The sequence below is a fragment of the Miscanthus floridulus genome, chromosome 14, assembly GCF_019320115.1.
Source record: "Miscanthus floridulus cultivar M001 chromosome 14, ASM1932011v1, whole genome shotgun sequence".
Classification (NCBI taxonomy): Eukaryota; Viridiplantae; Streptophyta; class Magnoliopsida; order Poales; family Poaceae; genus Miscanthus; species Miscanthus floridulus.
The window spans coordinates 93,882,658-93,904,193 of NC_089593.1; the positions used below are offsets into that span (position 1 = coordinate 93,882,658).

Consider the following 21,536-nt stretch of genomic DNA (forward strand, 5'->3'; position numbering starts at 1 on the left):
CCGTTTCAATTCCGTTCATTATTTGGGGCCCAAGCCCACACCCGATCCGTGCGTGGCCCACGAGCCAAACAAACTCAAGGAAGGTGTTGCATTCATCCTTTCAAATTGGGATCAAATCGTGTTTGACACGAATGTTTTCATTGTTTTTTGGGTACTGGGATCAAATCGCATTTGACACGAATGTTTTCATTGTTTCTTTGTACCAAAACAAATACATGTAATTATCGCTAACGATTTGTTAGCCAATGAGTAATGAAGTGATGCCCAGTTTAAAAAAAAAACAAACAAATACAAATTACTTCCTGCCATCAGCAGCAGCTGGGATGAGGACCATGCACTCTGCTGCAAACCATTTGCCTATGACTAAACAAAATACGCAAACACCTAAGCTCAGGGCTTTAGCTAGCGCCATTTCACACAAAAACAACTGCGACTATAAACACTGGCCCGAATAACTTACCAGAGGTTGAAATTTATCCCCTCCTCTCAACAATTGCATACCCTCCTCGTCCGGTGGCCAAAAGAAAAAAGAAAAGCCTTTGCTACACCTCATTTGAACACAGCCTCCAAATTATTATTCATTATAATGTAAATGTATGTTCAAAACCACAGTATGCATGTAGGTGTCCACTGGACCACAACCAAACAGTATGTACAACAACAATTCTGCTATCAACACTTCCATGTAAACGCGCCGCTCTGAATAATTCAGCTTCAGTCGTGTTGTATATGGAGAGGGCAAGATAAATGCACACAGCAGCATCACAACGTATCTGCAATTGTCTGTCTCTCTTACTACTCCTTGTTACCAGCAAGGCAACAACAATATGACACCAACCAACAGGCAAAGCCTAGAACGTGATGAGGCTCGCAATCACCAGAACGCCGACCAGGATGAGCAGCGCCTTGAGGTACACATCCGCCTGCTGCTGCTGCTGCTGACCGTGCCGAGGAGCGGCGGCGGCGTGGGCATGTCCTCCACCGTGCACGCCATGAAACGCGTGGCCATGGCCGTGGCCGTGGCCGTATCCATAAGGGAACCCGGCCGGCTGGCCATAGGCGGTGGCATCCGGGAACCCATGCACCTGGAAGCTGAGCAGCGGGAACAGGCCCCCGAACGCAGCCGAGAAGGTGTAGTTCCCCCACCGCGCGTTCGCCAGTGGGATTCCCCCGCCCATGAACCACGGGTTCGGGTTGGCGTTGGGGAAGTGGGTGTTGGGATCGGCCTGCGGAGCCGTGGCAGGCCTCTGTCCAGCCGGACGGTTGGGGATGTCTGCCCCGGGGACGTTCTTGGACCTCGGGTCGACACGGTCCTTGCCACGGCCATAAAGGGGGACGAGCTTGTCCTCCTCGACAATGGCCTTGCACACTGGGCACTCGGGGGAGTGCGAGTGGATGTGCAACCATTTGTAAAGGCACGGCCAGCAGAAGAGGTGCCCACACAGCGTCACGATCGGCTCCTGTGGCAGCTCGAAGCATATGTTGCACTCGAAGCTACCCCCAGCATCAGCGCCACTGCTGCTACCGCTTGTTGATTCCCCAACATTGGCCGCCATGTCGAGTGCTCTTGGAACTGATATTACCTACCTGCAACAGATGGAAATTGCTACAATTGTCAGGCACACAATTCCTCTTGGAAGACAGGAATCGAATTGCAAAATTCAGAAGTACATATATTGTCAGGGAGGTTCGCTCAGGGTATTTGCAGTGATCGGCAGCTAACATACTCATCCGTTCTATTTTTAGGTGTTGTCCTATACAGTCATAGTACCATGTATGTAATGTGTTGGTTTTGAACTGGAATTTACCATCCAGTGTGTATTTTAGAGGCAAAGCTCTTAAAAGCCATCCGGGAAGTTGATTAGCCACAGTGAACCCACTAGTTAGACCATAAAAAATCTAGATGTTTTCGGAAATCAGCCGCCCAACCAACCAATCAGGAGCATATTTCTTGAGGAACAATTGTCTCGGCATCCATCAGAGCAGTTTATGCTAGTACTGGAGAGCTGGAGCTCCATGGCCCATGCTCTTGTCTTAAGATATACCCAGACAGCTATTTACATTTCCTAGAGCGCATGCATGCCATCCGTATGTTAGAGTAGTCAAGGGCCTATTGGGCCTTAGCCCATTAGGGTTAATTAGTCGCTTGCTTAGGGGCCAAGTCAGACCTCTCTATATAATGAGAGGAGATGTATCAATCTATAATTAAGCAAGAGATTAGAAGGAAATCCCTTCTCTCTTGCCGGCCGTGGGCGAAGCCCCGCGGCCAGCCTCCCCCAGCGCCCTTGCAGCCCTAGCCGCCGCCGCTGTGAACAGTACCCGCGGTACTGTAGCGTCGCGGGTACTGTAGCGCGCCAGCCACCGTCGCAGCCCTCGACTCTCCCCTCTCAATCCTAGCAACCACATAACACCGTACAACGAGTCTACTTGGCTGATAATAGGTGGAAAGGAAGAGCTATGTTTACATCTTCCTAGTTGTTTGGTTCATACAAAAAAGGTCGAACTGAGTACAAATAACGGTAGTAGACTGTGTTGGTCCCCGGCTGTCCTGCACAAGTAAGCAGTAAGCTTACCAGCACACTCACTCACTGTGACTAGAGGCAGAAGAAGATATTGAGAATAGCTCACACACACAGCGCAAGCCCAGCGCTGACCGAAAACTCTGCTTCTGGATGTGACAAACTGAACTGCTCTTTTGCATTGCCTTAGGTGTGATATATATACAAGTGCTAGTACCTTTACCAGGTACATAGTTGTTGGTGAGTACACCAACTACCTACTCCTAAGGTACACCAACTACTCCTAGTACTAGCAGTACAAACCTTCGATCAGCCCACTACCAACATATGGCTGATGTAATAACTATCAACTAATGTACTAGAGGTGATAATCTAGAGACGGTGTGTAAAGTTGGTGTGTATGCTGTTGTATGGCTATATAAGCCTTTTATCCCCTTTCTTAATGCAATGATACGCAACTCTCCTGTGTATTCCAGAAAAAATGTACTAGAGGCAACTCTCCTGCGTATTCCAGAAAAATGTACTAGAGGTGGTCTATTGCCATACTGCTACAACAGTAGAAACTGGACAGCCGAGCTAACCAAATGCAAACTCGGCTGCAGCAAGAGAGAGAGAGATCAGTAGCAGATTATGTCTTACAATTCTTTCCCTAATCCTGCTGCTAACCCGATGACTTGACATCATCCATGCCAATCATCTTCCTCAGCTCCATGAACCGCAGGCACCCGAGTGACTTGGTGAGGATGTCAGCGAGCTGTCTGCCGGTCTCGACGAACTCGATGACGATCTACCCTCCATCGATGCAGTCCCGGAGGAAGTAGAACTTGATGTCAATGTCCTTGCTTCGGTCGTGGAGGACAGGGTTCTTGGCGAGGGCGATGGCGGGCTGGTTGTCCACCATCAGAGCTGGCGGGTGAGCTTCCTCGCTGGTCAGCTCACCCAGCAGCCGGTGCAGCCAGACAGCCTAGCACGCCGCCGTGGCTACTGCGACGTACTCCGCCTCACACGTCGACAGCGCCACGATCTTTTGCTTCAGCGACTGCCAAGCAATGGGGGCCGCTCCAAGGAAGACGAGCACGCCAGAGATGCTCCGTCGCCCATCAATGTCGTCCGCCATGTCCGCATCGCTGAAGACAGTGAGCTCCGGCTCACCTTCCTTTGTCTTGGAGGGTGCCTCACTGAAGACCGTGAGCCGCAACCCACCCTTGCCGCCACTCTTGGAGAAGATGAAAGCTTGATCGAGCGTCCCCTTGACGTAGCGCAGCAACCTTTTCACCGCCGTCTAGTGATCCCCGCACGGGTCCTCCATGAAGCGGCTGACATGTGCGATGTCCGACCGAGTGTGCATGAGGTAGCGCAGCCCTCCAACGATGCTCCGGTAGAGTGTCGCGTCCACCTTCGCCGCCATGCTGTGCTTGGACAGCTTCAGCCGCTCCTCCATTGGAGTTACTCACGGCTTGTACTCCGCCATGCCGCTGCGCTCCAGTAGCTTCTCCGCATAGGCGCACTGGCCAGGGAGATGTGCTCCTTCCCCTGCCTCACCTCAATGCCGAGGTAGTAGGAGAGCGCGTCGATATCGCTTATTTTGAAACGAGCAGCCATCTCGCGCTTGAAGCCGTCAATGTCCTCCGCCCGCGCTCCAGTGACGATCAAGTCGTCCACATACACGTCGACGACGAGCTCCTTCTTCCCCCGTCGCCGCATGTACAACGCGTGCTTTGTGGCGCAGCGAGTGAACCCAAGCTCGCCCAAGGTGACGTCGAGCTTGGTGTTCCACGCCCGAGGGACTTGCCGCAGCCCGTAGAGCGCCTTGCACAGCTTGAGCACCTTGTGCTCAGCGCCCATGACGGCGAGCCCGGAGCTTGCTTGACGAAGACCGTCTCCGCGAGCTCGCCGTTGAGGAACGCAAACTTGACGTCGAGGTGGTGGATGCGCCAATCCTTCGCTGCTGCCATGGCCAACAGCAAGTGAACGGACTCCATTCGCGCCATCGGAGCAAAGACTTCCTCGAAGTCAATGCCCTCACGCTGCACGAAGCCGCGGGCGACGAGCCAAACCTTGTATTTGACAATGGCGCCGCGCTCATCCCGCTTCACCTTGTAGACCCACTTCAACCCGTCGGCCTGCAGCCCACCGGTGGATCCACCAGCTGTCATGTCCCGTTGTCCTCGATGGTCTTCATCTTTTCCAACATCGCCCGGCGCCAATTGGTGTCGCGTTCGGCCACTGCAAACGTCGGTGGCTCCTCTGCACTGATGAGAAGCGGCTCTGGATCGTCGAGCAGCCGACTCGCCAACCCAGGAGCTCCCCCTTTGCCGACGATGTTGCCCACCCGCCTAAACCGAACCTCCTCGCCGTCGTGGAAAGCGTCCACGTACTCGTCGATGTCGGTGGGTGGAGAGGTGAACTCGATCGGTGGTCCATGGCCTCCCTATTCTGCCGGAGTGGTCGGCATCGCTGCTGGACCGCTCGGCACCACTACCGGAGTGGTCGGATCCACTGCTGGAGCGGTCCGCACCACTCCTAGAGTGGTCGGCTCCACTGCTGGAGAACTCGGCACTGCTGCTTAAGTGCTCGGCACCCCCTCTGGAGTGGTCGGCATTGCTGCTGGACTGCTGCTGAAGTGCTCGGCACCACTCACACGCGACCGGACGCGTCCGCTCCTGCACGACCGTACGCAGACCAGCCAGAGTCCAGTCGTTTCGAGAGAGCTCCCCGAGCCTCTGTTTTGCGACCGGACGCGTCCGCTCCTTCACAACCGGACGCAGCACCTGAGTCCGGTAATTCTCCGACTGCCACGCGTCACTGTTGTTCCTCACGCCAACACGTCAGCGTACGTCAGCACTGACCGGACGTAGACCCTGAGCGTCCGGTCACTCTTCGCGCCAGCGTTCGGTCACAAGACCGAGACCGCGCGTTCACTGCTGCCACTAACCGGACGCGCCGGTCCAATTAAGGCCAGCGTCCGGTCACTCACAGTGACCTCCTTTCGCCTCTGTTTCTTCACCGAGTTGATCCAATATTAACTCCAACTTCTTCTCCTTTGTAAATATGCCAACACTACCAAGTGTACACCACCATGTGTATGTGTGTAAGTATTTTCACAATCATTTTCTAAAGGATTAGCCACTCAACTTGCCACGCCACTCGATCCTAGCGACAATGTAAAATTAGATCACTCGAGTGACACTAGATGACCGATATGCAAACAAGTTTGTCCCTCTTGATAGTACGGCCATCTATCCTAAACCTGGTCATCAACTTATCTACACACCTATGACCGGTGAAATGAAATGTCATAGATTATACCTTTGCCTTGCGTATTTCATTCCATCTCCTCCAATGTCGATGCAACACATGCAACAACACGATCAACAATGAGATGATCCACTTTATATCATCACGTGATCATATTTGTTCATCGATCTTGACTTCACTTGCTTTTTACCGTTGCCTTCGTCCATCGACGCCAAGTCTTGCTTAAGCTTCACCGCCACGCGGTCCATCGCTCCAAAGCCTCCAACTTGCCCTTCACGCTTGCAACCGGTCCATCAAGCTAAGTCATGTCTTTCTTCTCCACCTTGATCACATGACTCAATGTCATGTCTCATGTGCAATGAGCTCCTTCATCATCACATGTGTGAGCATTGCAACATCTCCAAACCATTTTCACCTTCATGGCATATGTTGCTCACATACATGTACCTGTGGACTAATCACCTGTGTATCTCACATAAACACAATTAGCCCACCTAAATTGTCACTCAATTACCAAAACCACACAAGAACCTTTCACATGGCTCCTCCGTGTGCCGTGCAGCCAAGCAGATGGGCTGCTCCACCTTCAAGTCGGGCAGGTACAGCCGGTTCCGGGACCTCTTCACCTTGGCGAGAAGCCGTTGCTCCCGGTCCCTGAACCTGAGGACGTCGTCCTTGATCAATACCTCGCTGCCGCGCTCATCCAGCTGGTCAATGCTGATGATGCTTGAACGCAGCTGCGGAATGTAATATATATCCGTCAACACGCGGTGCTCGTCGTTCTGACACCTGAAGATGATGGTGTCGCGCCCTTGGATCGTCACCCTTGAGCCGTCACCGAACTTCACCGTGCCGGTCACGTTGCCGTCGAGCTCAGAGAAGGCTTCCTTGGAGCCCGTCATGTGGTTGCTGACGCCGGAGTCCAGGTACCACCGCTGCTCCTGCTCGCCGCCCACACGTCCGAGGTGGACTTCGGCGCGCGGTTCGTCGAGGTTGACAACCTTCAGAGCCTTGCCGTGCCCTTCCACCGCCATCACCTCTCCCTTCTCCTTGGCCTCAATGTCGTGCAGTGCACAGAACATCGCCATCAGGAGAGTGGCCTCATCATCCTCATCAGCTTGCGCTAAATGAGCCTCGACCTTCTTCTCCTGTTTGCGATTTGGGCACAACTTTGCCCAATGGCCCGTATTCCCGCAGCGCCGGCAGACGTTGGGGTCGACCTTCTTCTTCTTCTTCTCCGAAGAAGCCTTGTCGCGACGCTTGCCATCGCCACCGCGGCTGGAGGAGGCTTCCTCAGACTTCTTCTCCTTCATCCGGGCAGCCCACTCCTCCTCTGTCAGCAGCAGCTTGCCGTTGTCCGTCGTTGCTATGGCCTGCTCCATGCGCTCGTCCACCGCCCGCAGACGACCTGTCACATCCTCAATGGTGAGGGTGGACAAGTCCAGCATCGTCTCTATGGAGAGAGCAATCTGGATGTACTTCACCGGCACGGAGTGGAGGTCCTTGGAGACCGCCTCTTCTTCGTCGATGGTGACGCCGTGGCTCCTTAGCTTGGTGATGATCGACTACAGGTGGCGGGAGAAGTCCTCCACCGACTCACCATCCTTGAACTTGAGGTTGGCGTACTCCTGCTTCAGCAGCTGGGCCGTCGCCTTCTTTGCGCGGTTGGAGCCGACGCGCATCGCTGTAATGGCCTCCCACGTCTCCTTAGCAGAGTTCTTCGCCCCCAACGGCTCCCTGTACTCCGCTGGCACAACAGCGAGGATAGTCTCCAACGCTGACATGTCTTCTTCGTTGTCGGTGCCCTTGTCAATGGCATTCCAGAGCCGTCGGGCTCTGAGCTTGACCTTCATGGTCACCGCCCACTCGCCATAGTTGGTGCGAGTCAGCGTTAGCCAACTGGTGCCGCTGACCTCCTGCACCGTGCGCACGACGACCTCCTGTCGTTGCTGGGCAGCCACAGCAGCAACGTTGCGGTCACCCATCTCCGAACCGTCCGTCATCGCCAGCGGTTTGTCCGGCGATGACGCTTGTACGGCTCCAATACCACTTGTTGGTCCCTCGACTGCCCTGCACAGGTAAGCAGAAAGCTTACCAGTACTCACTCACTATGGCTAGAGGTAGAAGAAGATATTGAGAACAGCTCACACACACAGCACAAGCCCAGCGCTGACCGAAAGCTCTGCTTTTGGATGTGGCAAACTAAACTGCTCTTTTGCATTGCCTTAGGTGTGATATATATACAAGTGTTAATACCTCTACCAGGTACATAGTTGTTGGTGAGTACACCAACTACCTACTCCTAAGGTACACCAACTACTCCTAATACTAGCAGTACAAAGCTTAGATCAGCCCACTACCAAGACATGACTGATGTAATAGCTACCAACTAATGTACTAAAGGTGGTCTATTAGCATACTGCTACAGCAGTAGAGACTGGACAGCCAAGCTGACCAAATGCCAACTCTACTGCAGCAAGAGAGAGAGATCAGCAGCAGATTATGTCTTACAGACTGTTCGAGGTCTTTTGCTTTCCTCTTTTTTCTTCTTCTGTCGGTACAAACTACTGCCTGCGTTAGAGACAGTAGCAAGCAAATATAGAAGTGTGTCCATGTCCAAAAAGAGTAAAAACAAATGTATGGCGCACCTGTTTCAAAGGTGTCGCCTAGGCATCCAAGCGTACTCAGCTCGCCTTGTGAAACAGTGTTACTTTGTCGCCTAGGCATCACCCCAGGCACCGCCTAGGCATCCAGGCAGACCCAACACACACCTGGCCGTCTAGCTGCCTTTGGAACCATGATGGCACATAGGGACTGCATGCACATTGGTGTACCGACTTGAACAGAATAGGGAAGCAGAGGAACTACTAAGACTAGGACAGAAATACTGCGTACTTTACTGATGAAACAGAGCTTTGTTTTTCTTTCAGTCCCCAACCTGAGGCTGAGGCTGAGGCCTGCAATCAGCTCTAGTTGGCACTCCATGAGCACGAGCACTATAACAGCAGCATAACGAAGCAGAAATGATGGATGCCGTCTGTTGTTGCGCATATGGAGGAGGAAGCAAACAACTAGAGTAGAACGGAAACTACAGTATGGTGGAAATTAGAGCTGAAATCGCAAGTGAGGGTGAGTGCTCCGCTCCACCCAGGGAGAGATGGATGGGGTGGAAGGAGCCCTAGCACTAGCAGAGGAGATCTGAAACCCCCATCCCATCCCATTCCTGTCGAGGAGATGACATCGCGGCAGGAATCGAGGAAAAACAACAGCCGAGGCGACCGATCTGACTCGTAGTAACAAGTAGCAAGAAAGCTAACGTAGCGGCTGGTGCCCGCCCAGCCCAGGCACAGCCGACGGACGGAACCGGAATCGGGCGGGGAACGCAAGGAATCCGGCGAGCCGGCGGTCTGATCTGACTTACTCCTAGTCCTAGTGCTAGTCAATCTGTAGCAGCAGCAGGAGGAATCCAGCCGTGCGGGAGCAAGCAGAGGGAGGGATGGAGGAGAGGGAGAGTGTCAGCGGAAGTTACCGGCGGCCGGGGCGGCGGTGGCGTGGGAGACGGACGGAGACGGAGCACCCAGTAGATGCGAGAAGCTTTTCGAGGCGTGCGACGAGAGGGCAGGCAGACGGGGACGGGACTTGCCTGGACCTGGACGCGCCGCGACTAATTAGCACAGTAGTATTTTTTAACTGAACCTATTAATTAGTTTAAAATTAATGATAATCACGGTGTCGGTGAGTACGTGTGAACTGCTCTCGGTCTCGGGGCGTATGCGTATCCAGTACACGTGCAATGTATGTTGGGCCTTTGCGAGCCCGGCCCAGACAGATGGTTACTGGGCTCGATGCGTGGAGCCACATCATCTCAACTCTAGATATACATACCAAAAGCAATATATCTAGAAAAACCAAAACATCTAGTAACGTAGAATGGAGGGAGTAAGAATAATAACAGTAAGGGCTTCCCCCTTCTGTTTCATAAAAGATTTTTTTTAGAACGAAAAAGAAATAATTTAGTTGTAACAAAGCAAATATGCAAGGTACTGATACGATATATAAGGTGACCATATATATATATATATATCAAACATTATATGTCCAGAACCATAGTCATATCATTTTGATATTTTGGTAAATGATTGCAAGATTCTGGTCTCAAGTTCGATGCCCTGGATAACAGAAATCCATTTTTTGACCTTTCGCACACTTGCATCTGCTGGAGGTATAAATTACTACCATGAAACCCGTCAACCTCAAATACTTGATCGATATGTCATATATGTACAAGCAGTATTTATCTGCCAGGTCTTTATTCTGTAGCTACAAGAAATACTAGCAGCAAAGTCTAGGCCCTCTAGGTATACTGTACCCTAACAAGCGTAACTGCGTAAGGCTACGAGATGTTCTACAGCGTGAAAGGAGTCTTCCAGTTGCTACACTTGGGTGAACTCCAAGGCATTCCCGTCTGGGTCTCTTGCAAAGATCGCTGGCCTCCCGGATTTGCTTAGTGTGTAGCTGATTCCTGCATTTATTTGTTTAGTAGCAAGGCAACCATATGTTCAGACGGTTCGTAAAAGAATGGCATACGTTATGCTGACTTACAGTCGTCAGACTTTCATGATAATCTGGCTTGATGAAAAACAGACGACAACACAGATCATATCATGATAAAGGCATAAGTTTGAAGAGTTTATGTTTAGTACAAGAGAGAAGTCCTACATAAAAGCTGAAACAAGTCTCATGCATATAACGGACACAACACACAAAAATAAAGTCATGTGGATCTAACTTAAAGCGATCATAAGAAATCTATGGAGCAGGTTTCTGATAGATTATACACACATCATTATTGAGCTGACTGTAAAAATATAGCTACTTCTGAACAGCTGTAAGAAAATGGCAACTAAAACCATGGGTGTTAGTTTTTGGAGAGAGAGAGAGAGAGAGAGAGAGAGAGAGAGAGAGATTTGCAAGCCAGCTGCAAAAAAGCCATAAATAGAGTTATTTCATTGACATTACAAGCAGCTCTTCTAGGATGGCGCAAGGCATATATAATCACACGACAAAGATCATATCACATAGCAGAGTGCAATTAGACAAAAAAAGTGATTACCTAGTGTGCATTTTTTAAGTAGCAGGCAAGGAAAGTAAAGAGTCAGGCATACCAGCTTTGTCAAATATTTCTTTCAGCTTCAAAACATCTTTAATTGCTATGCAGGTGTGACGATCACGTCCACCATGCTCGGGGCGTCCTGTCAGTGGATCAGGATTTGGTAGCTCCATCAAGTGGATCATCTCCGAACCAACCCACAGCCAAGCACCCCTGTATGGAAGCTTGTCATTTGGCCTAGCTGGATTCACCTTCAGACCTGATTAAGCAATGCGTCAGTTTGCTTTACAAGCAACCACCGCAGAACAGCAGAAATACAACGTACACAGCAGAAAGCAAGCTAACTCACCCAGGAGGTCCTTGTAGAATGCCATTGACCTTTCAAGATTTTCGCACAGAATTCCAACATGATGAATGCTAACGACTCCATAGTCAGGTTCTGCACCGAAGAGCAGACAACAATCTTGTTAATTTGGATTGAATCTAGTCAGCGGAACTTCATTAAAATATACATTTCTTCGACAGATCCAACTCCATGACCGTATGCAACAAGCTAATAATAGTTGCCTTGTACAGAGAAGTGAAGGCCTGCTTAGCGCTTACATAAGTTACATCATCATCATGGATGCACTAGCCTACCATCATAACAATACTCCATTTGTGCATTCATTTGTGAAGACTAAAAACAGTAAATTCAGCAGCCTGGCTGAGTTAGTAGGTATGACACTGTCACGAATTATACTAGTACATAACACATTTTGATGTGCTTTTCCATAAACATATAATATAATTTAGAAAATGTAAAAATTGTATACGTTGACATTTATTCGCCTCAAAGCATGAACAGCTAGCTTAATGGGACACAATGGTTGCGAACTCTCCTACTGGAAAAGATGAGCAGCCACAGAAATCTAATGTCCAGTTTTCGTTCAGTAAGGAAATAGTTCATAGAGCTAGTGCGGAGCTAGCCACACGATTATGATGCAACAAGATTATTGGAACCGGAGCAGGCCCCAGTTAGAGAGGGAGACATTTCTCCCTGTCACCAAACAACAATTTGTTGTTCAGAGTGACGGCAAAATTTCCGAAGTTAACAGATGTCTGAGTGTTACCCATCGCTTATTCAGAGACCATTCTAATTGGAGCAAAATAGCAGCAACCAGAAAGTAAATTAGTAATCCAACCATTACCCAATACCGGAATCACCTAAGTAATACTAATTCATTTATGCAGAGAAAGAGTCTCCATCCCTTGTCACATAATCAATTGGATTGGATCTAACATTTTATATAGTAGCAGGCGACAGCAAGAAGCAATAACGACTCACCATGCGCCGGATCCTGCGCGGTGATGAGCTGCTGCTCCCCGCCCGTGGCAACCGAAAGGCGTGTTGGGACGCGGCGGGGCGCGGCGGCGGAGGGGAGAGGCTGGGCCCTGGTCGCCGCGGCGGCTGTGGATGCGGAGAATAGGGGAAGAGACCCTGCGAGGCACCGCGTCGCCATTGCTGCCTTCTTCCCAGAGACGATCCGCTCGCGTCCTCTACCCCGCGTCTTGTGGACTGTATGGGCCTCTTTTTGTGGGCTCCGGCCTTTCTGTCATTTTCTCCCCCTTTCCTTTTTTTTTTGTTTCACGCACCTCGAGATTTTGTGAGTTTTTTTTTTTTTTTGATAACCGATTTTGTGAGGTTGGGACAGACCTGATATAACTCAGGATCAGCCTCCTAATAAAAAAACCCTCAAAGAAAAAACAAAAAAAAATCAAAATTTTGGATTCACTATGACCACAAGTTCTCACGGACGGTGAAGCGGTGATGTGATTATTGCTGGGCTGTCACGAGTATCGAAGGGGAGACGTAATCAATTGGATTGGGCCTCTTGACACATGTATAGTGGGCCTCGGTCTAAGGCGCCGTTTGTATCCTTCAGATTTTGAGAATGCGGATAGAAATAAATCCCACAATACTAATTCTCATCCAAACGGTCTAATATTTTAGAGGAATTTTAGCTCACGGATTTTTAGAATATATCTAAATCCAATAAACCTGTTGGGATTCTTTTTATCCGGATTCCCATTCCCATAAATCTAGTGGGGTTCAAACGGCGCCTAGTGTGGTGTGTGTTCGGTGATGGTATACTGCTACCGGAAGAAACGGCCGTGTATTGAGTTCCCAAATTTCTTCAGGACCTGCTTCTAGTTCTTCCCAAATTCTTGATTATCCCTTTCGAATTTGTATCTAGATTTTGCTTGATCCTAACAAGGGCCTATTGTTGTGCATAATTTTTTTGCTTTTGTGTTGGACATTCTTTTATGATGAAGATTATGCATTTTTTGGTGCTTTGTTCTCCTTTGCGAATTAATAATATGAAACATCATCCCCCCCCCCCCCCCCCCTAATTTTTATATATTAAAACCCATATATATTCTAGTTACTGTTTCCCCCACAAAGTCCTGGAATGATGCACTGGAGTTAGTTGTTGACATGGTGGGGATAATCCTTTAATTTCTACCGTCTCCATGTTAATTAGTTATGCAACGCGCTCCATCACATGTGCAACCATACATGCATTATATTATTATTAATTATATACCGAGTCGTGCAGCACGACATAAGTCAAGTCTACGGCGTGTTATTAGGGAAAGAAAAGAAAAGAATGTTCTTAAAAAAAGAAAAGAAGAAGAATATGAAAAGGGGAGGGAGAGAGCGCTAGTGTGGCCTGCCCGAAAAGAAATCAGCTTAGTTATATCCTTTGATTAAAAAGTGAGTTGACTTAGTCATGTGCGTGTGTTAGCAATGACGGCAGGGCCGGGCTAACGAATTTCAATTAGTACAAGTCTTGTGACGCCGATCTTGAACGACGACCGTCCAGTGAATGTATACCATCTACTGGCAGAGAATTGCACCGGCTCCGATCCGGCCGGCTGGAATTGCCAAATTCACAACAGGCTACGGTCTTGTTCAGTTGTCTAGAATCGAACTATCTCAGCTGAGGTCTTGGTTGATGTTGTTGGGTTCACCTCAATTCATATGTGTTGGGGTGGATTAGGGTGAAATTTAATTTAAATTCAACTCCAATCCACGCTGACACATACGAATTGATACAAATCTGACTACATCCAAACAAGACCTGAAATGATTTGTTTGATTAGCTGGATTGGTTTCTAGCCCCATTCCATGATAACCGAATGGCCCTACATCAGCGATGGTTTAATTCGTTTATACTACTCTCCTATATACGCATTTATTGTCCTGGTTTTATGTATCTGTAAAAAAATCTGACTTCTGTTTTAATTTACGGGAGTGTTTTACATGCTGTCTAAATTGACAGGATTAGTTGCGCAAACAACAACGAATGATTTGGTTTCTTCCTTGGCAATGCAAGCAAAAAGAAAGAAACGCGACACTCGTACACATGCTGCTGGGTTGTGACAAAATCCATGCATGTAGGACATTCTTACACATCCGCGAATGAATCATGCACGCTAAACACACCAGCCCAGCGTGATATACTAAATTTTACACGTTGATTTTTTATTTTATGTGTTTTTGATAGGGACACGTCGTCGCTTTTGCAAAACGAAGAAAAAACGTATACAAACCTGCTGGTTGCCTGGTTGGTGATGCATGCATGTGCAGCACGCCACGCACACAAGCTGTGTGGCCTGTGGGAGCTGGCAGCGTGTTCGGCCTGGCTGGCTTTTTTTTTTTTTTAGCCGGAGCAGTATTTTTCTCTCACTAAATTTCAATATAAACAGTGTTTTCAGCTACCACAGTGGCAATTTAATGTCAGCCGAACACTCTCTGGGATTGCGAAGCAGTTAGTTATTCAGCCTGCTTCTCTCACTATCCGACTGCTGTCACCATCTGCTGTAATAGGCTCCGGCAAGGCAAATTGTATTAGTCAATGTGCTTTATTTCTCAAGTGGATCCCAGCAAGCTAATTAAGGGTCTTTTTCTTTCCGTTCAGGTGCTGTTCCTTTCCTTTTCCTCATGAACATGATCAGCGTGTTTGGTTTGCAGGTTCAGTCACAGCAGAACGATTTCATTCCGGACTAGGTCATGCCTTGTTTTCCGCGGATGAGTAGACCCCCTGTCTCTGGTCGCTGGTTGGTTTATAGACCGATAGGTCCGGCTGATGCCGGTTTATTGTGAGAGGAAAACACTGTTGTCTGGCTGATAAGCTCTGACTAAAACCAACAAGCGAGCACTATTGACTTGCGAAATTAGTTATAGAGGATCGACGGGTGATGGATGAGATGATTCCGCATCAAAATCCAAACGAAACAAAAAGGCTCGGATGACTCCAGGACTATGCGGGGACGCAATCCAAACGCGCTCAATATAAGACCAACTGTTTTATGTACTTATATACATTAGGATGCATATTTATTCTAATAGTCGACACAAAAGTAATTAGTAGGATGGATAAAATGTTCATCCACAGACCACACACCAAAGGACACTTACAAGTTCGTTTTTTTTTTTTTGAGACGAAACCAATGACACATGTTGGTACCTTAATTATGACACTACACAGACATCATATATGCTCCAGTCAAGTCCAAGCATGTGAAAAGATAAATTGTTCCATTATTCCCTACGCTTACTTTGCGGTTTGCGGTAATCTAACACTTTGGCTGCTTGCATTGTCGACCTCGTTCACAACCAACCTAATAATATTCCAAAGCAAGCTGTTAAGCCAATGTGCTTTATTTCTCAAGTGGATCCCAGCAAGCTAATTAAGGGTCTTTTTCTTTCCGTTCATGTGCTGTTCCTTTCCTTTGGTTTCCTCATGAAAAGCTCTAGCGAATGAAATAAAGGTTGGTAGAGCAGCACCATCCATACTGTTCAATGTTCATGTCATGTCATGCATGAATAGGAGTAGTACCAGTACCCCCATTGCATGTGTAATGGAGATGCTTTTGGGTCTCGACCAATTCTCTTTGCATCAAACTGAAACTGAACCCCAGACGGACGATAGCTAGCTAGCTGGAGCATCATATTGGAACATAATCTTTCTTCAGGTAGGTATGTACCTGTACCAGTGGTGTATGCTAACTGCCGTAACAGTGAGAGTAAAAAAAAACGGGAACCAACCTAAGAGGACTAGGTGGTTTTTTTTATTAAGAAGAGAAAATAACATAGGAGGAACTAGGTGGGTTTTTATTATTAGAAAGAGAAAATACACATCGAAATTTAAGCCAAGAGGGGAATTTAAACTTAGTGTTTGGGTCTATGACCAGTCGACCGTACCTTCCACCCACCCAACCAGTTGAGCTAGCAGCAGCATTTTAGACGTCATCCTCAGTGCTGCTGGCAAATATCATCCGGTTCGTCAGGTCGAGACCTGTTCCATTCGTTACAAAATTAAATAAATGGAAATGGAATACCTACGGCCACTGATGTCGCCAACAAATCAAAACCGTTGTTAAATTAATTATTGAAGTTTCAGAGAGTGAAGCAACGTGTGTAGATTATTATACATATTCTACTGTAGAAAGCAACTAACAAAGGCAGCAAAGAAGAAACTTGTGACTTGTGAGCGAGCAAAAGGACGACGAGAGGGGGGATTCCTTATTCCTCATGTTTCAGGCCAGCTTTCCAGTGAACTGAAGCTCCGGCACCCTTTATCCATATTCTACAACGGCGCCGTGGCATACATACAATACAACAAGTGGATCGATTGTGCCCTCTTTTCCCTTGATGTGCACACGATTCAGGTGGAGTATATATATATATAGATGCATAAAAAAAGGACGGGAAGAAGAAAACAAAAACAGAGTGATCGGAATCGGACAGATGATGATGAAGAGTGTTGGGAATGGGAGTACTTCATTTCTGTTGCCTTGAGATGCAGATTGAGAGTCGGAGGCAGCCAAGCCAACAGATAGATAGATGTCTGTTGCCTTGCCTTGCTTGCCTCCTCCATTTCTTACTAGCTCTTCTGGAGGGTCAAACAGAGCTCAACATTCAGACAAATCTTTACAATTCCATGGCCATTCCATGTAGTACTACGTATTAGTATTTGCACGTACGCATGTTTTGGTTTGGTTTGACAAATTCTATACAATGCGGACTTGACGTAGTACTTGTGTCTGGTGTGGCGTACGTCAGGCGGCGTCTAGAACGGCTGAATTGTTTTTAATCAATTTGTGGAAACTGGTAACGGAGGGAGGGCAGCTGATGGTGACGGGTTGGATTATAGCAACTCCAAGATATTGCCTAAAATAAGAGTCTAAAATTCATGATTTAGCCATTCTCTAAAATAGAATATCATCCAAAAGGGTAGAGTAATGCAACCATCTTTCTAAATTTCTCATTATCTATTTTTTTAAAGCTGACATGCCAAGCTGAGATTGGTTCATTTTTCCATTTTCTATACTCCAACCACTTGCTTGCACAACACCATGTAGATGGCGAGCCTTTATGTCATGCTATTTTTATCCGGCGAGAAGTGCGGGATGGATGATTGGTTATTCTGGAAAACATGATTGAATAGCTGTCGGAGCCGTGATTCTTCCAAAAAATGTCTAAAATAGCATTTCACGGTACAAATGGCTACTTTCTTGGAGTTGCTCTTAATTATTAATCAGCATCGGCAGTTTAATTTGCCGGGTCATTAAACCGAGGGCAGGGGATTATAGTAGTGGGTAGTATGGGAAAAGAATGCAGTTTACAGGCGCCGCCGCCGCCGCCGCCGCCGACCACAGCCTCTCCTCTCACTCTACTTTCACTCTCACCTCACCACCTACTGATTGGATTGGATTGGATTGATTTCCTTAAATAATACTCCCTTCGCCCACGAAAGAATATAACTATAGGATGCATATCAAACTAGTTTAACTTCTGAATTTATAGTGGATATAGTATTAATATTTATGTCTGTAACTAAGTTTATTACAAAAAATATTTCATAATAAATTTATTGATACTTATTTTGTATAGTAATTGTTAGTATTTTTTTATAAAATTTTAGTCACACTTGAGATCATTTGATTCGTTAAAAACCAAGAATTGTTTTGTTTTATCGATGGAGGGAGTATCAGGTACAATATAGTATTAGCAGTTGCAGCAGCAGTAGCCCGCCGTCTTGGAGTTGGAAATATTCCTGTCCCTGAAGAAGATTCCATGTTGATCCATTATTACCAACTGATTTTGTGATCTTGTTTATTTATTCTCTATATATTATATCTTCAAGGATGCAGAGCTCATATAATAATGTATCTTCATGTAGGGGAAAAGAAAACATAAACACAACTTTGTGTACCTCTCTTTGCATCGGGGCCAAGTCCGAACCTCATGACGCCATTTGTAAACTTTTCTTCTCTAGCCCTAAAGATTCAAGAAGCAACATTCAGTGTTCCATCTCCAGGGACAACTCTCGGATGGCCATACACAAACTTGTCATGACCCTAACCCGTGTGTGTTTCTATTTTTTTTTATTAAGTAATTACGGAGACTCAAAAATAACATGCGAACCGTGTTTTCTTGCCTAAGAATAGGTGTCATGTATACGTCTATCTTGACGCACTATATTCAAAGACAGAGACAGAGAGACGACCACAAAAGGGTCTCATCTAGAATTCATTTGTTTGTTTGGTCTAAAATTAACGAAAGGGCACTACTACTAGTAGTTCTAGAAAATGATTCATAATTAAGAGAAGAACAAAAGTCAACAATTCGACCCGACTCCTCGACTACTGTGACCACGGCACGCAAGACGCGAGCCTAGAGTCATGCGAGTACACGACCTTTGGCCTTTCCTTTTCCTGCGTGGGCGCATGGCACGTGGCGGGGCCTGGCGGCAACGCGACGTCCACTTCCAGCAGAGCAGAGCGACAGAGCGGACGACAAATCACACCTCACAAGGGCCCTAATCTCACCTCTTACGTGATCCGATCCCTGATTCCCTGTGCAGCTGAGGAGGCAGGCGCCAGGCGGTAGCAACCAGCAAGATAGGGTAGGAATCTGAAATTTAGGTACTAATTGTTTCGATCCCTACTTTATGAAATTATAGTTACTAATTGTTTTAATCCCTACATTGTGCATTGAGAAGGAGATTGATATTGACACCATCATCGATGACTTCGCATTAAGGAATGTTAGAAGAAATTTTTGAGGTAATTTAATATGTGTATAAATTATTTCATATGAATATTGCTTTTACATTCTGTTAACTGCTTATTAGTAACATTTTATATATGTGTATATATATGCTATCAATGGATAGTACTAGTACTATTATCATGGTTATATCAAAAGCCTAAAATTTTAGCTTCGTTGTAGGTAAAAAAAAAAATCTTAGGACCGGCGCTGACTGGACTCGGAATGTGGAAGAAAAAAATCACATTCACATGCTGCTTGCTCTGAATAAAAATTGAACGAAAAAAAAAAGAAAAAGAAAACGCGGAGAGGAGAGGAGGCTTGTCATGTTGACCGACATAGAGGAGGACGACGACGGCGAGGCTGAAGAATCTCTCAAGCCCAAAGAAAGCAGAGCAACCTCCTTCAATGGCGGGCAGCTATATATATCCGCCTCTCTCCTCCCCAAATCCCTTTCCATCCTCGTCCACACGTCTCCTCCACCTCCAGCCACAGCAACCCCCACCGTCCTCCCACCATTCCCGTCCCCGTCCCCGTTCTTCCCCCCACCATGGCCGCGGCCGCCGCGTACTGGCTCGCGGAGCACCCGGCCATCGTGGGGTTCCGGTGGAGCCCCACGCACCTGTGGTTCTCCACCTGGGCCTTCCTCCTAGGCTCCCTCGCCGCCTACGTCTTCCTCTGCCTCGCCCTGGACGCCGCCCTGAGCCTCGCCGCCGCCGCCCATTGCTCTCCCAACCGCCGCCGCGCGCCGCGCGCCGTCCCTCTAGGCCCGCTGCCCGCGGCGCACGCGCTGCTGATGGCAGCCGCGTCGTCGGCCATCTTCGCGGGGACGCTGCTATCGGCGGTAGCCGAGATACGTGACACGCGGTGGTCGTGGCGGGGGCGGAGCCGCACGACGCCGCTCCGGTGGCTCCTCTGCTTCCCCCCAGGCACACGCTCCTCGGGCCGCGTCTTCTTCTGGTCCTACGCCTACTACCTCTCCCGGTACCTCCACGCGGCGCGGGGCGTGTTCGCGGTGCTGCGCCGGAGGCGGGGCGCCGCGGCGCGGGTGTTCGCGCACGCCGCCTCCGTCGCCATGGCGTTCCTGTGGCTCGAGTTCTCCCAGTCGTTCCAGGTGCTCGCCATCCTCGCCTCCACGCTCGCGCACGCCGTCGCGCTCGGGTACAGGTTCTGGGTCGGCGCGGGGCTCCCCGCCGCCAGGTCTGGCGCCGGCCCCGTTGCGCTCGCCTGCCAGCTCGGACTCCTCGGGTGCAACCTCGCCTGCCACGTCGGCGTCGTCTGGATGCACTTTGGCGCCGTCGGTGGTGGGTGCAGCGGTATCGGCGCCTGGGTCTTCAACACCCTGCTCAACGCCGCGCTGCTCTGGGTCTTCCTTCATTGCTACGGCAAGCGCGGCGTCTGCGACGACGACGGCGGCGTTGCCGGTGGCGCCGTTACCGCCGGCGCTGCCACAGCCAAGGAGCTATGAATTGGATGATCGGTTATTCAGCATGTGACGGTGATCGAATCAATTCAATCAGGCGATGGCTGACGACGGCGACCTGCCCCCACCCCAGACAATCCAAATCCCCTGCTCTTGCTGCTGCTGTAATATTTTTGTAAATAGGCCCGGCCCGGCGACGGAAGGAGGAGAAATTAAACCACAACCAACCAAACAAGAACAACAAGACAAGGGATGGATGACTGCGATCGATTCGATAGGTATGATGATGATCCTCCGTGCTTGCGGTGTTTTTGCAAGCGGGAGGGAGATCATCGAATCGAATGCAAAAGATCCCTGCTTTTTTGCTTAGTTTTCTTTTGTTTTGATTACTACTACTTGTCCGTCCGTTCTTGTGTTCATTCATTCATGGTCCTGTACATTGGTACTAATAAACACTGAAGAACATGAGAATGGGAGAAGAGAAAGAAAGAAAAAAAAAACGCCACGAATTTTTGCAAGCGTGATTTTATCGATCGCCGGATATATAAGGGGTGGTAAAAATGCTAGCTTTATGGCTGGGCTGGGCTGGGTAGGTTGCGTCGCGTACCGTCTGATGTGAAGCTGAAATGGCACTTACTGAGCCTTTGTTTAGTTCATGAAAAGTTTTCCTAAAAAATATTACATCAAATTAAATCTTGCGATATGTGTATAGAGCATTAAATGCAGAAAAAAAATTAATTGCACAGTTTGGTTAGAAATTGCGAAACAAACGTTTTAAGCCTAATTAGTCCATAATTAAACATTAATTATCAAATAAAAACAAAAATACTACGATAAGTAAATTTTTAACTTTCCACCGACTAAACACCGGTGAAGGATCAGATGCTGAGACGCCAGAAATGGCGCTGTCAGAGACTCATTTCAATGCGATCGGACCTGTCAGGGACCGAAAATGGTTCTACTTCCACCTGGGCCTGGGCCTGGGCCTGGGCCTGGTCGCTGGTCGAGCAAGTGTCTCATCATCTACAGAGAGGAGAGAGCTTTTACAGGGGCTTCCCAGCCAGCAGGAGGGAGGCACCAAACAACACAATACAGAACCTAAGGCCTCTCCGAGCGCATCGACCC

The 21,536-nt window shown here is 48.3% G+C and overlaps 3 protein-coding genes across 4 annotated transcripts; 1 reads left to right on the forward strand and 2 right to left on the reverse strand.

Moving 5' to 3' along the window:
• Positions 1-534: 534 nt before the first annotated feature.
• LOC136505277 (uncharacterized) lies at positions 535-9,437 on the reverse strand. Of its 2 annotated transcripts, none has more exons than XM_066500424.1 (2): positions 9,307-9,437; positions 535-1,587 (listed from the first exon to the last, which is right to left on the reverse strand). In XM_066500424.1, the coding sequence occupies exon 2, from the start codon at positions 1,554-1,556 to the stop codon at positions 852-854; it is 705 nt and encodes a 234-aa protein (XP_066356521.1). In that variant the 5' UTR covers positions 1,557-1,587; positions 9,307-9,437; the 3' UTR covers positions 535-851. The 2 variants fall into 2 exon arrangements, with proteins under 2 accessions (XP_066356521.1, XP_066356522.1); XM_066500425.1 differs by lacking the exon at positions 9,307-9,437 and adding an exon at positions 8,426-9,269.
• A 569-nt stretch (positions 9,438-10,006) lies between these two features.
• Positions 10,007-12,451, reverse strand: LOC136505255 (uncharacterized). The gene is made up of 4 exons (XM_066500406.1): positions 12,215-12,451; positions 11,237-11,326; positions 10,943-11,146; positions 10,007-10,299 (listed from the first exon to the last, which is right to left on the reverse strand). The coding sequence occupies exons 1-4, from the start codon at positions 12,387-12,389 to the stop codon at positions 10,211-10,213; spliced, it is 558 nt and encodes a 185-aa protein (XP_066356503.1). The 5' UTR covers positions 12,390-12,451; the 3' UTR covers positions 10,007-10,210.
• A 6,863-nt stretch (positions 12,452-19,314) lies between these two features.
• LOC136505459 (fatty acid elongase 3-like) lies at positions 19,315-20,890 on the forward strand. Its single transcript, XM_066500612.1, is given in 2 exon segments — positions 19,315-19,498; positions 19,501-20,890. Coding segments are annotated over 2 exon segments (1,140 nt in total). The 3' UTR covers positions 20,457-20,890.
• Positions 20,891-21,536: the final 646 nt, after the last annotated feature.

Bases quoted from the DNA above. Each gene is read 5' to 3' on its own strand.
- LOC136505255 (XM_066500406.1), bottom strand. From the start codon at position 12,389: ATGGCGACGCGGTGCCTCGCAGGGTCTCTTCCCCTATTCTCCGCATCC. The intron at 11,327-12,214 runs GTGAGTCGTTAT...TCTTCGGTGCAG, and splicing joins CGCGCAGGATCCGGCGCATG to AACCTGACTATGGAGTCGTT. The intron at 11,147-11,236 runs GTGAGTTAGCTT...TTGCTTAATCAG, and splicing joins ATTCTACAAGGACCTCCTGG to GTCTGAAGGTGAATCCAGCT.
- LOC136505277 (XM_066500424.1), bottom strand. From the start codon at position 1,556: ATGGCGGCCAATGTTGGGGAATCAACAAGCGGTAGCAGCAGTGGCGCT.